Source organism: Microtus oregoni, unplaced genomic scaffold (genome assembly GCF_018167655.1).
Source record: "Microtus oregoni isolate MIOR12 unplaced genomic scaffold, Mior012 000010F_ref0000083, whole genome shotgun sequence".
NCBI classification, from domain to species: domain Eukaryota; kingdom Metazoa; phylum Chordata; class Mammalia; order Rodentia; family Cricetidae; genus Microtus; species Microtus oregoni.
In genome coordinates, this window is record NW_024543069.1 from 10,037,012 (window position 1) to 10,052,427 (window position 15,416).

At 33.9% G+C, this 15,416-nt stretch overlaps 1 protein-coding gene across 1 annotated transcript in view; it reads left to right on the forward strand.

The window, feature by feature from the left end:
• Si (sucrase-isomaltase) overlaps positions 1-15,416 on the forward strand; it is a 66,067-nt gene that overhangs the window by 41,964 nt on the left and 8,687 nt on the right. Inside the window, exons 28-41 of the mRNA XM_041659225.1 lie at positions 564-732; positions 2,870-2,966; positions 3,075-3,187; positions 3,279-3,404; positions 4,665-4,793; positions 5,727-5,834; positions 7,561-7,623; positions 8,042-8,158; positions 9,302-9,389; positions 10,727-10,865; positions 12,614-12,747; positions 13,677-13,711; positions 13,798-13,914; positions 14,511-14,659. Coding sequence (XP_041515159.1) covers positions 564-732; positions 2,870-2,966; positions 3,075-3,187; positions 3,279-3,404; positions 4,665-4,793; positions 5,727-5,834; positions 7,561-7,623; positions 8,042-8,158; positions 9,302-9,389; positions 10,727-10,865; positions 12,614-12,747; positions 13,677-13,711; positions 13,798-13,914; positions 14,511-14,659 — 1,584 coding nt within the window. The remainder of the gene's footprint in view (positions 1-563; positions 733-2,869; positions 2,967-3,074; positions 3,188-3,278; positions 3,405-4,664; positions 4,794-5,726; positions 5,835-7,560; positions 7,624-8,041; positions 8,159-9,301; positions 9,390-10,726; positions 10,866-12,613; positions 12,748-13,676; positions 13,712-13,797; positions 13,915-14,510; positions 14,660-15,416) is intronic.

A 15,416-nucleotide genomic window follows, 5' to 3' on the forward strand; every position in this document is an offset into this window, starting at 1 on the left:
AATACTAGATTCAGTATTATAGTTATGTATAGCAGATTTGCCTTAAAATACATAATGAATATTGATAAAAGAAACAACTAGGAATGTGTTATGTAAATGTACTTTAATGTAAAATATAAAATTCAGAATGTAAAATGCAAACATGTAAAACTGTTTAGAATATGAAATCTGTAGCCTGACACTTATTGATGAAAATTCTATGAGAAATATCTGTGTTAATATTGTGGTGAATAAATGTATTTAAAATTTCACCCTGTTTTTACCAGTTGTATCAAATCTAAAAGCATTTGCATTTAAGCTCTCTATGAATTCTTTTAAAAGATATCAGGATACTATCATGTTATATTCCACACAATAGTACATAACATATTTTACTTATTAAGCCTTTAACTTAGTCAAAAGAAATTATAAATTACAGTAATTGTGTAAATTTATTTGATACCTGGATATAATAAGGGTATGAGAAACAACTCTTTTTTTGGATCACAAAGATAGAATTAACACTACTGTTAATTAATTTTGCACACATTTACATTGACAGGCTTGTTTCTTTTTATTTTCAGCTGGGATTCTCGCCTGCCTGGATTTGCCTTCAATGACCAGTTCATTCAGATATCTACCCGTCTGCCATCCCAATATCTATATGGTTTCGGGGAAGTGGAACACACAGCATACAAGCGAGATTTGAACTGGCATACTTGGGGGATGTTCACAAGAGATCAACCTCCTGGTGTAGGTACCAATCTGTGACTACCTAATGAGGCAGATAAGAGAGGGAGGAGGATCTGGTTCGCTCCTTTACCGGGTAAAAGTTCAAGATTGAAACGATGAGAAAGGTGCTAGAGATTTGTAGAGCTGGCGCAGTGGTTTTCTGTATTATAAACTGTTATGATAAATTTTTGAAAAGAGTTGAGAAGACACACTTGTTGAACAATTTTTAAAACTTAATTTTAATTTATATATCTTTAAAAGATACTGGATGAGTCCAATTAGTGTTTATTCATATGCACATGGCCACGGGATATGCACATCATCTAGTAGCGCATGGGGAGCCTACTAGTGGCCTTTTGTAAAGAGTGATTTTCTCTTCCTGGCACTCATTAATGGCCACTCCCTCTCAGCTGAGGGGGGCACACTTGGGCTCCCCTACCTGGTCCATGGATGGATCCTTTGCAGACAAGGGCAGTCACTGTGAGTTCATGTCTGTAGCACGCATGTTCTTTCGAGAGGACAGCATGTCACAGAATTCTTCTCCATTCCGACCCTTGCAGCTTTTGTGCCTCGTCTTCTTAAATGTGATCTGAGTCTTCTAAGTGGAGTTAGAGATATCGATGTCCTATTTGTGATTGAGTAGTCACGGTTGCTTAGAATAACCATCTTGAATAGTGATACATTTGTGCGGTAAACACAGCTACCCGCCATGAATAATAAGTTTCTATGATGAGGATTGGTTGCAGCTCAAATATATAGATATAAAGATTAATTGGAAAAGCAATTTTACATCATGCTCATTTCAAAATGCACTATCTCTGGGTTCTCTGCTGGAGTCTATGGCTTTTCTAGCCATGGATTTTGACCATGTTTATAATACTAGGCTTGAAAGTCTCCCGTAGGCAGATCTCAAGCCCAATCAGGACAGCACCTGCTCACTTCCATATACTACCTTGTTGCTATTGCCCAATGTGTAAATCTTGCTGGGTGCATCAATATTGTATCATGTAAGTTCTAGCAGTGGACTAGACTACTGATGTCTTTCCTAACCTCAGAAACCTGAATAATACCTTTCCGCATGTATGAAATCTAACCAGTTTCTTACCTTACCAGCCACATAAAACAGAACATACTCAATATTCTGGAAATAACTGCTCACAGTATTTATTCATTTATTTATTTATTTGATAACAAAACACATTTTCTTAATACTTAATTCATTGAACAATAAATATTAATTATAATAATTAATTCCAAATATATCATAAGTAATTATGTTTCAAATACTAGCTCACCTTCATTTTTACTTGTAATTGCTGCTTGAAATTTAGGAACAAATTAATTGATGTTGCATTCATTTTTGTGGTGATGTGCACATCAGTTGCTACCTTTACTGTACTGCAATTGCATCAGCATCTATTTGAAGGAAGGCTATATTAAAATCATTTCCAAAGAACTCTCCAATGTTAATATAACAATTATTTGATTAATAATTTTATCTTGATTTCACATTCCAGGAAATTACTAAAATTCAAGTTTGGAAACAAAAATTACATGGAAGTTTGTTTCTTTTTTTGTTGTTGTTTTTTTGTTTGTTTGTTTTTTATTTATTTATTTATTAAAGATTTCTGCCTCCTCCCCGCCACCGCCTCCCATTTCCCTCCCCCTCCCCCAATCAAATCCCCCTCCCTCGTCAGCACGAAGAGCAATCAGGGTTCCCTGCCCTGTGGGGAGTCCAAGGACTACCCACCTCCATCTTTCTTTATAAACTTTTTCTTCTTGACAGGTTGATTATTTACATCAGTTTGAGTATTTCCAGGATTCTTTATTTTGGGAAAAATGCTGACTTACAGATAAAGTGAAATATTTAATTTCTTGGAAGAAACATAACTACTGTGCCATCAGGGTTGTCAGTTATTGGTGTATAGTCTAGAGATGTACATATTTTCATATTCATTTGCATGCTCTATAGGAATAATAGTTTAAACAAAAGAAGTAATATATTTAGATGAAGAACTACATTTATTTATTCAAGTACTGTAGCCTACTAATCAGGAATATGTTAACATCCAAACTCAATCATAGTAAATTTGAACAACCTTGATTTAGTTTATACTTTATTTTTCCTAAATATACATTATGTTTTTCTATGTTTCAGTACAAACTGAATTCCTATGGATTCCATCCTTATTACATGGCTTTGGAAGATGAGGGTAATGCTCATGGAGTTCTGTTACTGAACAGCAATGGAATGGGTAAAGCTATTTTTGTTGAATTTCTTATATTAAAAAGGTAAATGCTATCCAATAACAAATAGCTATCTCACATATAAATAAAAATTAAGTCTTATTTTGAATTTTCAGATGTTACATTCCAACCAACTCCTTCTGTAACATACCGCACAATTGGAGGAATCCTGGATTTTTACATGTTTTTGGGACCAACCCCAGAAGTTGTAACACAGCAATACCATGAAGTATGATTGTATATGCATTTTAAAACTATAAAGTTTTATTTATAAATAAATGTAAAGTACTTCTTTCATATCACTCATAATGTTTTTGTAGGTAATTGGCTTTCCAGTCATGCCACCATACTGGTCTCTAGGATTTCAATTATGTCGTTATGGGTACAGAAATACTTCACAAGTTGTGGAACTGTATGAAGGGATGGTCGAAGCTCAGATTCCTTATGTACGTATACCAATAAATGGATTCTTTCAAGACAGAAGGAAATACTTAGACACTATTTTCTTTAGAAACAAATTAAAAATTTGGAAACAATGATCATATTTTGGTAGCATCTTAATAGTTGCATGTGGAATTTTTATATATCTTTGTCAGATATTTAAGTAAGGAGTTATAATAGTCCACCTTTATCTACTTTGCTCCTTTAGTAAAATCCTGATCTATTCTAAGCAAAACACTTCACATTTTTTCCCCAGGGTTATGGGTCGTACAGTCATACATAGTCTCTTCATATTTGAGTAATCTATAGTATCATTTACTGTAAGAAGTTTGAAAGAGCTTGCCTTAAAGCTGTGTGATTTGAGCCTTAAGATATACAATTGAAGCACACAGAGCTAAATGGCTTTACAGAATATGTTCTTTCTACACTGCTTAGAAATCATTTTACTTTTATCAATATAAAGTATTCTAGTAACACATAAATATTGTAGGATATGAAGTTTCTATGTAAGTGATCATTTTACATTATGAACCTTACTATATGAGATTGACAGTGATTCTATATTAGAATCTAATAGTTATAACTCCATTATTATCAGAAAATTAATTCCATACATTAAAGGGACAGTGTATTTGAGTTGATATTTGAAATTGAGGCTTATCCATTATTATTATACAGTTTTTTTTGCAAACTGGAATAATTAAGGGTAATTTTGATTCAGATAAAATGTTTGGAAAATTAGTTGAGACTCATTTGAAATTATCATAATAAAATTCAAATTTGGTGGCTTGACTATATTTCCAAATATTTAAATGTAAGCAATGCATTATTTAAGTAATTTCAAAAATCAATTTGATGTGTTTGAAAAGAAAATGTCATAATAACTGATATAATTGTAAGTAATTTTCCTTTTTGTCTCTGATAAAATCTTAAATTTTTATGGTTAACATGAGGACAAAAGTATTTCTTTGAGTACGCATTGAATTTCAGTTCTTAACTGACCATATTACCATAAAATCGTAGCCTTAAAAATATTTTTGTGTTTGCTTCACATGGAAACTGATATCGTAGTATTGCTCATTTATAATGTTTACTTCTCCAATTAAATTATTGCTGAACCATTGACAAAACCAATCATCTCGATGAAATTGGTTTTTGACTATGTTTTCTTATTTTCCTTCTTTAACACGCATCTTTATATAAAGGTGAAACTAGACACAACCTCCAAAGTGCTCTTACCAAATCATCCCTGTTTCCTATTTTAGGATGTTCAATATACAGACATTAATTACATGGAAAGGCAACTAGACTTCACAATTGGTGAACGATTCGAGGGTCTTCCTGCATTTGTTGATCAAATAAGAAGTGAAGGAATGAAATACATTATTATCTTGGTCAGTATTTATTTTTACATGAATTATATTATTTGTTTATATTTTCTCTTCTAATATGAGGGTATAAAAGCTTTTCAAAAAGAAAAAAAAGAGTATAACATTGGACATCTTCCAGGCCTGGAGATGACTTAGTAGTTAAGAGAGTTGCTTCTTTTAAGAAGACCCAAGCTTTGATGCCATCACCGTCTTGGGCAGATCACTTTTACCTATAACTTCAGCTCCAAGGGAATCCAATACTCTATCACATGTATATGGGGCACACATGGTGCACACACACACACGTACACAAACACACACACGTACAAGCACACACACGCAAATACAAATTTTAAAAAAATAAATAAAAATCTAGTTTTGAACACTTCTCCTACCTATTGATTTTCTTGTATCAACATTTTCTTTTATTTACTTAGGCTCTTACCATCTACTTTAAACTAAGGTAGATGTGTAAAGAGATGCAAGTCAAGTGACAGGTAGTAAAGCCAAATAGTGTTCCAGTTACCACCCAAGTCAAAGACTGGCTTCAGTTTCAAAGACTAGGAGTCGATATTTTTGTCCCGAAGTAATTTCCAGGTGTTCTTTTGAATTTGTTCTGTTGTTTTCTCATTACAATTTGGCTTTCCCTGGGTTGAATAAAAATAATCAGTGGAAAGGATAGTTTGGGAATATATTTATGGGACAAGCCAAACAACCAGGCAATAATGAAACCAAAAAGCATTCAATAAGCTTGCTTGAGTTCCTAACAGATTTTTTTGAGACTTTCTTAGAATATAGCTGTGGTTTTAATGTTTGGTCATTTCCTCAAATGGTGGCAGAAGTTTAGGACAGTGCAGAAGAAAGATACAGTGTCTCTGAACAGCCACCAACAAGCTATAGGTAAGCCCAATACATAGTTTGTTTTAATTTTGTTTTATTATTATGCTTTGATTTTAGGACCCAGCGATTTCAGGAAATGAGACGAATTACCCTGCCTTTGACCGAGGAATACAGAAAGATGTGTTTGTCAAATGGCCTGACACAGATGAAATCTGTTGGGCAAAGGTACTTACTATTTTTAACTTTAATAATTTTGAAAATGCTATTATTTCCTTAAATATTTTGAAAGAATGTTTTGTGTGACAGAAAAGATTTTATAGCTAAAATATCATGTGTACAATCAGATATAAATATGAATTATTAGGCATAAATATGGAACTCATACAAACCCTAAAATCAATTTTTTTCATCACTCAATTGCAATTTATTAAATTGGACATATATTTTGTGTTTTATGATGAGACTTCCAATAGTGGAGTGGTTGCTCATGCTCTGCTGGGGCAAGTGCTTATACATTTTTACTTTTGTTAAAAATATGTGCAGTGGTTTGGGGATTTGCCATTGTTTTTCTTTGAGAACTGAACTTTGAGGTCAGAAACGAAGAAGGAAACTCAATCATAGGACTTTACTAGAAGTGACACTGAGATCGGAGTGGATTACGGCAACATGTTTGGTTTCCACTTAATATTAAGCAAGCAAAGGGAAGTGAAGGGAAGAAAACTCATAGTGACTTTTACAGCAAAACGAGACTTTCGCAGTTTTGTGGACATGTCCAGACCAGTGGGACAGCAAAGAGGGTACATCGTAAAGGGTTTACAGAAATCACAGGCTGTGTAGCTGCCAGGGGGAGGGATGGAAGTCAGGACTTGGCCACACCTGGAAACTTTTTCTGTGTGAACTGTGTGTTGGGATAGAGAGAGCTAAGTCAGAGTGGCTCTTTTTGCAGCCTTCTGGACTTCATAGCCCATTGTAAAGATTAGGAGCTTCCTGGGAATTCTATGAATAACATATTTCCTGGAACCTTAGGCCTCTTTTAGGTCTCTGGCCTTTGGCCATTTTTTCTTTAATATTCAAGAAAAACATTCCCAACTATACAATAATTACATTTAAGAACAGAATAAATTTCACAAATTCCTGAGATTGTGACATAATCTGCAATTTATATTTTTGGGGTTTTGGGTCTTTTTTTTTTCTAAATTACTAATTTCTGGTTGTTGTTTTATATTATTATCACTGGATCTAACTTATGTCTAGCGGTATTAGTAAAAACCCAGTGTCAGATATTGGGGTTCAACCTGAAGACCAGAAAAGCAAAGCAGTCAGCCAATGGCTCTTACCTCTATACCTCAGTCCTAAAATGGGAATCCTGCCTCTAGGAATCCTCAGAATCAGACTGAGTCTGAAATCTGTCCCATTTAATATTCTTCTTTTGTGCTGGGATTAAAGGCATGCACCACTAATGTCTGGCTTCTATGGCAAAACAGTGTGGCTACTGGAATTAAAGGTGTGTGCCACCACGGCCTGATGTGTATGGCTGATCATTGTGGCACAAAACTTCTGGTCTGAAGTAGAGGTAAGAGCCAGAGGCTGGTTGCTTTGCTTTTTTGGTCTTCAGGTGGAACCCCAGTATCTGTTTCTGGGTTTTTATTAATCACACTACAATTATATTAATTATGAAAGTGGTGGAATTCAAGCGCATTCTAAACACAAGTTAATCATATTGCACCTGTGGTAGCTAAAGGGGAGGCAGAAGAAGGAAACAGACTAATTTTCATTATTTTTTCTCTTAATTCTAAAAGTATTCTAAAATGAAATGGGTATGATATCACTATAGGGATTGGAAAGTCAAGGATAGGAAAGTTAGAGTATGCCTCTAATAACATATTCCTAATTTTTATAGTAGTCATACCTTCTTACTTTGAATTATTAATTTACTTCTACATTTTGACAGGTTTGGCCAGATTTACCTGGTATTGAAATAAATGAGAGTATATCAGAAGATGACGCTGTCAATGTAAGTTTTGTATACATTATAGCTAAAAAAAAAGTGCATGAGCTTGTACATATATGTGTCCGTGTGTGCGCATGTGTGTATGTGTGTGTGTTTCAAGACAGGGTTTCACTGTGTTGTGCAGCTTTGGCTGTCCCATAACTCACTCCGTAGACCAGCCTGGTCTTGAATTCGCAGAGCTCCACCTGCTTCTGCCTCTTGAGTTCTGGGACTAAGGCTATGTGCCACTACCTGGCAAGCTGTTCTCTTATCACTCACATAAGTTTGGGAGATGCTTTCTCTTTCTCTGGAAACTTTTTTTCCTTTCCTAGTATTACACATGTGTAACTAGAGAATCTGAAGACAACGTTCTGTTCATATGTGCATTGTCTCTGAGCACTTTTCGGTTGTTGAGTGTGCCTCTCAATTTTCTTTTATTTAGGCTTCCAGAGCACACGTAGCATTTCCAGACTTCTTCAGGAACTCCACATCAGAGTGGTGGACAACAGAAATTTATGACTTCTACAATAATCAAATGAGATTTGATGGCTTGTGGATTGTAAGTGAGCTTTTATGATTTTATTTTATATTTATTCTATAGCAGTTTTGATTATCTGATAATGATTATATTTTCCTGTGCAGGTTAGCTCGCTCTTTTTTTGCTGAATTTTATAATACAAAAAAAATGGTAAAAATACACCTTTAACAGTTTAATATATATGTATGACAGTAACTTTCTGGGTTTCTCAACTTGAGTAAACAATCTGTTTACAAACATATATTAATCACTTATTTTATTTTTACCTAATGCAAGAATGTCACACTCAAATATTAAGCTTTTACAAAAAACGTGATGCCATTCAAACAACTTTCTTATTTTTGTCAACACTTAGCTCTATAGTTTTGAGATGGTATAAAAAAATCCATTTTTCTACTAGTAAATATTTAATTCATGAGAATGTACATGATGCTTATCTAGGTTTCTAGAATGTCATCACTTGCTCTGATGCTTTGCAAATAAAAATCTGAATTGTCTTAGTTTTTAAAGAAGTAAAATATAATATAGGTACTGCTAAGACAATTCAGATATAGTATTCAGGTTTGTGTCCATTTTGCAGTATTACAGAGACTAATACATGTGCTCAGTATAGAGACTTCTTGTTTCCTGGCTTTTGGGCTGAGGTCAAGTGTAGAGAGGCCCCTTGAAATTGTCTAGATTTTATGCTACATTTGTCTTTTAAAAAATAAAACAGCTGATGTCTCTTTAAAGAATGGTTAGAGGGGAAGAAGGTTTTAAGACATATAAATTTATATCATGGAAGCATTTTGCTCAATTCACTCTTACATGCATTGTCTACAGTGAGGAATACAGTATTTAATATTTTTTTAAAATTAGGCAGATTATAGAAATCACTTTAAGTATTCTGAACTAAACAGTGCAGCTTGATGAGATGTATTGCAATTTTGAAATGTGGAGCAAACACTCTTCAAACCCAATTAGCTTATGTGCACTCCAACACTCCAAGCTGATTTTCTGGAACTCCTCACCCCCAGGTATCCCACTGCCTCAAGATCACGACACTTCTGTTTCAGTCTCCTGACTTCTGGAAGTACAAACTTTTGTTACCTATCAAGGTTTTCAAATTATTGTTTTCGATAGATGTGTAGTAAAATGCTTCAAACCTCTTATTTTGTTTTACAGGATATGAATGAGCCTTCGAGTTTTGTAAACGGATCTGTCACTAATCGATGCAGAAATGATACACTAAATTACCCACCTTATTTCCCAGGTAGAATCCGATGACTATACTTTTTATAATATGGCACCATTACTGTTTTTTATTGTTCAGGTAGATCTTAAGTTGCAGTAAGTGGAAATTAATTATAAATTATCAGTAGTCAGTCTCACAGTGCAGTAGGCTCAACATCAAGTATAATATCTCATAATTCCACATGTTTTGAGTAGAAAAGTAAATGTTTTCTCTGTACCCATGATTCTTAATTTAATTTTTTATGGTTTCTTCAGAATATTCTATCTTACACGATTGGATACATGTTGCTCATTAAAAATTGTTTGCAGTAATTATTCATAGGAATAGCAAATGGAAAATAATACTCTCTGTTCACCTGTGGTGTGGTGACAGATGATATCTGAAAGGAAGGAACAAACAAAATTTGTTGAAGACAACAGTGGTTTGGGTCCTGAGATTTGTATTTCAACTGAATTCTTTTAATGAAAACATACCGAATCAGTATTTTTTATTTAAGTGAGTAAAAATCAGTAGAAATTACGGGGATGGAGAGGTGGCTTAAAGATTGAGTGCCTACTGTTCTTCCAGAGAACTGCAGTCAATTCCTAGCGCTCACCCGGGGCAGCTCAGAACTGGCTACGAAACTCCGGATGCAGAAGATGCAACGCTGCCTTCGGACCTTCATGGGCACTTCTGCTCATGTGCATATGCACATATACACATAACTAAAAAGTAAAAAAAAATCTTAAAATTTGTATGTAACTGAGCAGAGCAGTGGTGGTGCACACCTTTAATCCTAGCACTCAGGAGGCAGAGGCAGATGGATCTCTGTGAGTTCAAGATCAACCTGGTCTACAAGGACTAGCTTCAGGACAGGCTCCAAAGCTACAAAGAAACGTTGTATACAAAAAAAAAAAAAAGAAAAAAGAAAAAAGAAAGAAAAGAAAAAAGTATGTAATTGACAATGTACTCATTTTAGATTTTTATGCAAACATAAGATTCAGTTATTACTGCACAGATAACTATAGATACTTAAAATTTGTATACACCAAGTGTACACATGATTAAAATCAGCAATTATTTGCAAGCTCATATTTTGTTTATCAAAAATAAATAAGTGGATGCAATTTTATCAATGGAGGGAAGGAATGCCTGTTTTATTGGGCACATCAGGTAGCTCACAGCAGTGTATGATGTTTCAAAATATTTATAAGAACAGGTTTTTCACATATTCACCATAACAAAACGTTAAAGATTTGGGTGATCATTTCACTAATAACTCTGAGTTGATTGCGATCCAGTTTATACCGATTAGAATGTTTCCTTGCTCTTCATGTTCTTCAAAGTGTTATTCTATTTTCCTTGGTTTTCCCCAGAACTGACGAAAAGAACTGATGGGTTACATTTCCGCACCTTGTGCATGGAAACAGAACAGATTCTTAGTGATGGATCGTCAGTTTTGCATTATGATGTGCACAATCTCTATGGATGGTCGCAAATGAAACCCACTCTGGAGTAAGTAATGTTTGTCATTTTCTTCTCTGGTTTTCTTATTCATTTTTATATTGATGATATCAGCTTCAAGGTTTCATATTTCAAGAGTCTTGCTAAATTTCTTTCTTTTCCAATTGTTTTTTGTAAATTACTTCTTCCTTCATAAGTCTTAGAAAAAAATCATTTCTATTAGTCAGTTAAGCAATCAAACAAAATTTGTCTTTCCTCATTATATTCCTATGTTTTTTTTTATTTCTTTCATTGTATTTCAAAGAGTTCTAGGCCTTATTTATTTTGCTGTTCAAAATATGCTTAGCATAATATTTGGCGAATAATGTTGAATGTACAAATGAATAAAAAAAGATAGAGTAAATTTGTAATTTAAACTAATTATTAACATAATCAGTTAACCTCCCACTGGCATTCAAAGAGGCCTTCAGAATATTCTAGATTATGTCAAGTTGGTAGCTAACACTAACCATCCCATGAATAACAAAGTAGCACGATGAATTGTTGGAGATAAGCGGGATCATAATAATCAGTGTTCCTTGCTGCGACCCAAAGATATTTAATTCTAATAAGGAACTTAGTCAGTATTAAAAGCTAGTTATGCATGTGGAGTGATATCTTATGAATTGTTGTTTGTTTGTTTTGTTTTGTTTTCAAGACTGGGTTTCTCTTTGTATCCCTGACTGTCCTGGAACTCACTCTGAAGACCAGACTAACCCTAAACTCACTGCCTGCCTTTGTCTCCAGAGTGAGATGATTAAAGGCATGAACCACCTCTGTCCATCATCCTGAAATACTTTTGTAGTTTGTATTCATAGAAAGGTTTTTGAGTATCATCAACTTTTATTTCAGTTGGTAGAACTTCTATGTATATAGGGAGAGAGCGATGAGAAAACAATTGAATACTGACAGAGAAAAGAAAAGTGAAAAAGTTGCAGATAATATAAACCAATATATTGTTGCATTACTCTTTAATCTAGAATATATTTTAATATGCACAAATCATCAAGGCTACTCTCTTTAAGGCTAGAAAAGAAAGAGAAGACTAATTAAAAACAAATTTGTATAATATATTTTCTTGGTAAGATTTCACTTGGGCTAAATTCCACAAATAAAGTACAATGATTCTTTTTGAAAAACAAAATTTCTATTAAATCTGTCCATTCGTCATTTACTATAAAGCAGGGGAGGCCTTAGCAAACATATTCTTCAGACTGATAGGTGCAATAAAAGTGGCAGGTTGTAACTGAGAAGAACCACAATGAGTTATCGCATCTACACTCCTATTAAATGCTACAAGTTTAAGTAGAATAAAATTCTCTACTTGATTAATTTGCTTAATTGATATAATCTATGGGTAACTTACATGCATTGGAAGGTTTAGAAAGGAAAATTTCACATTATATGTGTATTTCACTCTAGTAACTATTAGGAGGAAAGAAAGTGATCTGTCATGCCTGCGAGTATTTTCCTACATAGTGAGTGTCGACACAGCTGTGAAGGGCTGGATGGGAAGCCTGACCAGAGTAGATACTGTGTTTCCATGGAAGTCATTTGTGTGGAACTATGCCAAATGTGGTAACTCAAGCCTCTAATCCCAACATTAGGAAGACAGTTCTCTGGGTTCAAGGTCAGCTTGGCCAACAAAGCAAATTCCAGGACAGCCAGGGCCACACAGAAAAACTCTGTGTTGTAAAACAACAAAAGAAATATTTAAAGAAAATATCTAATGTAAACATCCAACTTGTGTCTTTTTACAGTGCCGTACGGAAGACCACTGGTCAGAGAGGGATAGTCATCTCTCGGTCCACATATCCCACGGCTGGTCGATGGGGGGGACACTGGCTTGGAGACAATTATGCAAACTGGGATAATTTGGAAAAATCACTCATTGGTATGTGATCAATTATCTTCTATCATATCATTGTTTTCTTTAACTTTTCAATAAACATTGCTTGGCTTTGTGCTAGATAAATATTGCAGATAAATTGTAAGAAATAAAATAGTCACATAATTTTATAACACAGGACATCATTGAAATGTCACTAGTCAGGAAGGCAGAACAAAGAATCCAAATGATCAGAGAAACAAATGACTGACGAGCCTTAGCTAGTTTGTTTGGATAAGCATCACCCACCATCCATTTTGGACCCTGTTTTTTAGTTGAAGAAAACATGAGCTTGAGGAGACACTATTCTAAAGCTACGAAGGCAATCTGTAGACATCATCTGCTAGAGAATAAATCACTAGAAATGTTCAAGAAGGAAACTCATCAAACTAAAGCCTTTCTGAGAGTAGATACACGGCAAATGACTACATCATTTCAAACCACAAATAAATAATTACTGCTTTGATTCTCTACTTAAATATTATCGGCTAATGAGAGATTCATTAAAACCATATTTAGAATAACTCTTTACCAGACAGCTGAGTAGTTACATGCATTCTCTTTTGTTGAAGGCATCATTTTTAATATTACTTAATAAGAATAATTATATTTGTTTTATATGGTAGATGATGGTTAAATAATAGTAGAAAGACAATTTATTTTTCAAAATGAAAGTGAAGAAAACACTACTATTTTGTCTTGTTTCACCATGGTGTGCTTATAGCTTACTTGTGTTTAAATTATGTTATAGTGTTGTTGTCTTAAAGCATATGCTCTCTTATTTTAGAAAATATAATTAATACAACTGAGTTCAACAAGTATGATTATAAGGGAATAATTTGTTATTATACCAAAATGTTTCATTTAATAAGAACTTACATTGAAGAGAGCATCTTCATTAATAAAATGATAATATATTTTATTCTAATTTTTAGGCATGCTGGAATTTAATCTTTTTGGGATACCATATGTAAGTAGATCTATCCAGTTTACATTTGTAGTCTATAACTATTAAGAAACAATAATAAATATGCATTAAATATAACTATCTTTTAGGTTGGAGCAGATATCTGTGGTTTTTTCAATGATTCAGAATATCATCTCTGTGCTCGTTGGATGCAAGTTGGAGCCTTTTATCCATTTTCAAGAAACCACAACATTCAATTTACTAGAGTATGTAATTACTACTTTATGTCTGTTTGGTTTATTGTGTTTGTTTTTCCCCTACACAACCTTAGATTGGTGTTTTTGATTCAATCATATTTTACTTGTCAAAGTTTTAAAGAATTTTTAAAATATATTTATATTTATGAAATATTATTTAGTTCACCTTTTTAATGCATTTAAGACATGTAGTCCACTCAGGGCACATGGCTTGGATCTGGAACACACATACTATAGCTGCTCTATAAGATTTTGGAAGAGTTAGGGGAATATTCTACTATAGAATTCATTCCACACTAGGACAGAGCAACAATCAAAAAAAAAAAGTCAGCTAGAAACTAAATTGTTGAAAAGTGTGAGACATTTGCACTGATGAATGAAATGGGAAGAGTTAAAATCAATTATTTAAAAAACAAGTTGGTAAACTGAGAAACAAGAAAAGATAGGATGAATTTTAAGAGCAGATTTCTGTGCAGTGTCAAACACTGAGAGTTATTAACTTATTTGCACCATGATATTGCTAATAATTTGTTACGTTTATTCTTCAGTTTGACTGTTAAGATTTAAACAATGAAACATGGCTGTTTCATTATGTTTTCTTTTAGAGGCAGGATCCTGTTTCCTGGAATGAAACTTTTGCTAACATGTCAAGGGAGGTTCTAGAGATCAGATACACCTTGCTGCCCCATTTCTACACTCTGATGCATGAAGTCCATGTTAGTGGTGGCACTGTCATCAGACCCCTAATGCATGAGTAAGTACAAGACCTATTTGATTCTTCCACAAACAGCTTCCATTTGCTTCAATCTCTTATCTATCCTAGTACAATATTTTGTAGTTGTTTTACTATATATTTAGAGCTAAGAAAGCATTTATAGAATAAGTCTAATAAACCTTCTAATGTAGACATTTCTCATATAAAATGCCCTAATGATAAAAAAGTAATACTTATTTTCAGAATACCACTTTAACTTATTCATAAGGCATTTTGCTTCTCAGTTCTCCAATGATTTTAACTGAATAGTTAAATGTGGTGGCCTGCCAAATTTTATTATTGACAAAGTAATAAAATTCACAACTGGGTAATATAAATTAAGACCTAGTACTCAAAATGAACTTATCAAATAATAATTTTCACTTGTATGCCTTCACTTTTGTTTAAAAGATTAAAAGATATGGCAAATAAGAAACCGTGGGGGTGATCAGCCATAAGTGGGACACTAATATAGTACCACCTTCCCCAAAGCTCAGAAATTACTGTAGGAGAGGTAGAAAGACTGCAAGAGTCAGAGGTTATGGATGACTACAGCAAAACACACACAAGGCAGCTGCGCATATGAACCCACAAGGCTGGGATAGTATGGTTATGGATTCTGAACATTTCCTTTGCCCTACTGAGAGTGCTTCAGTCTTTGTCTCATAAGGACTACCACAAGGGGTTAACCCCAACTGTTATTTTACCACCGCCCTTGGTTGCTAATGAAAGAAAACAAAAGCAAAATTTAAAGAGG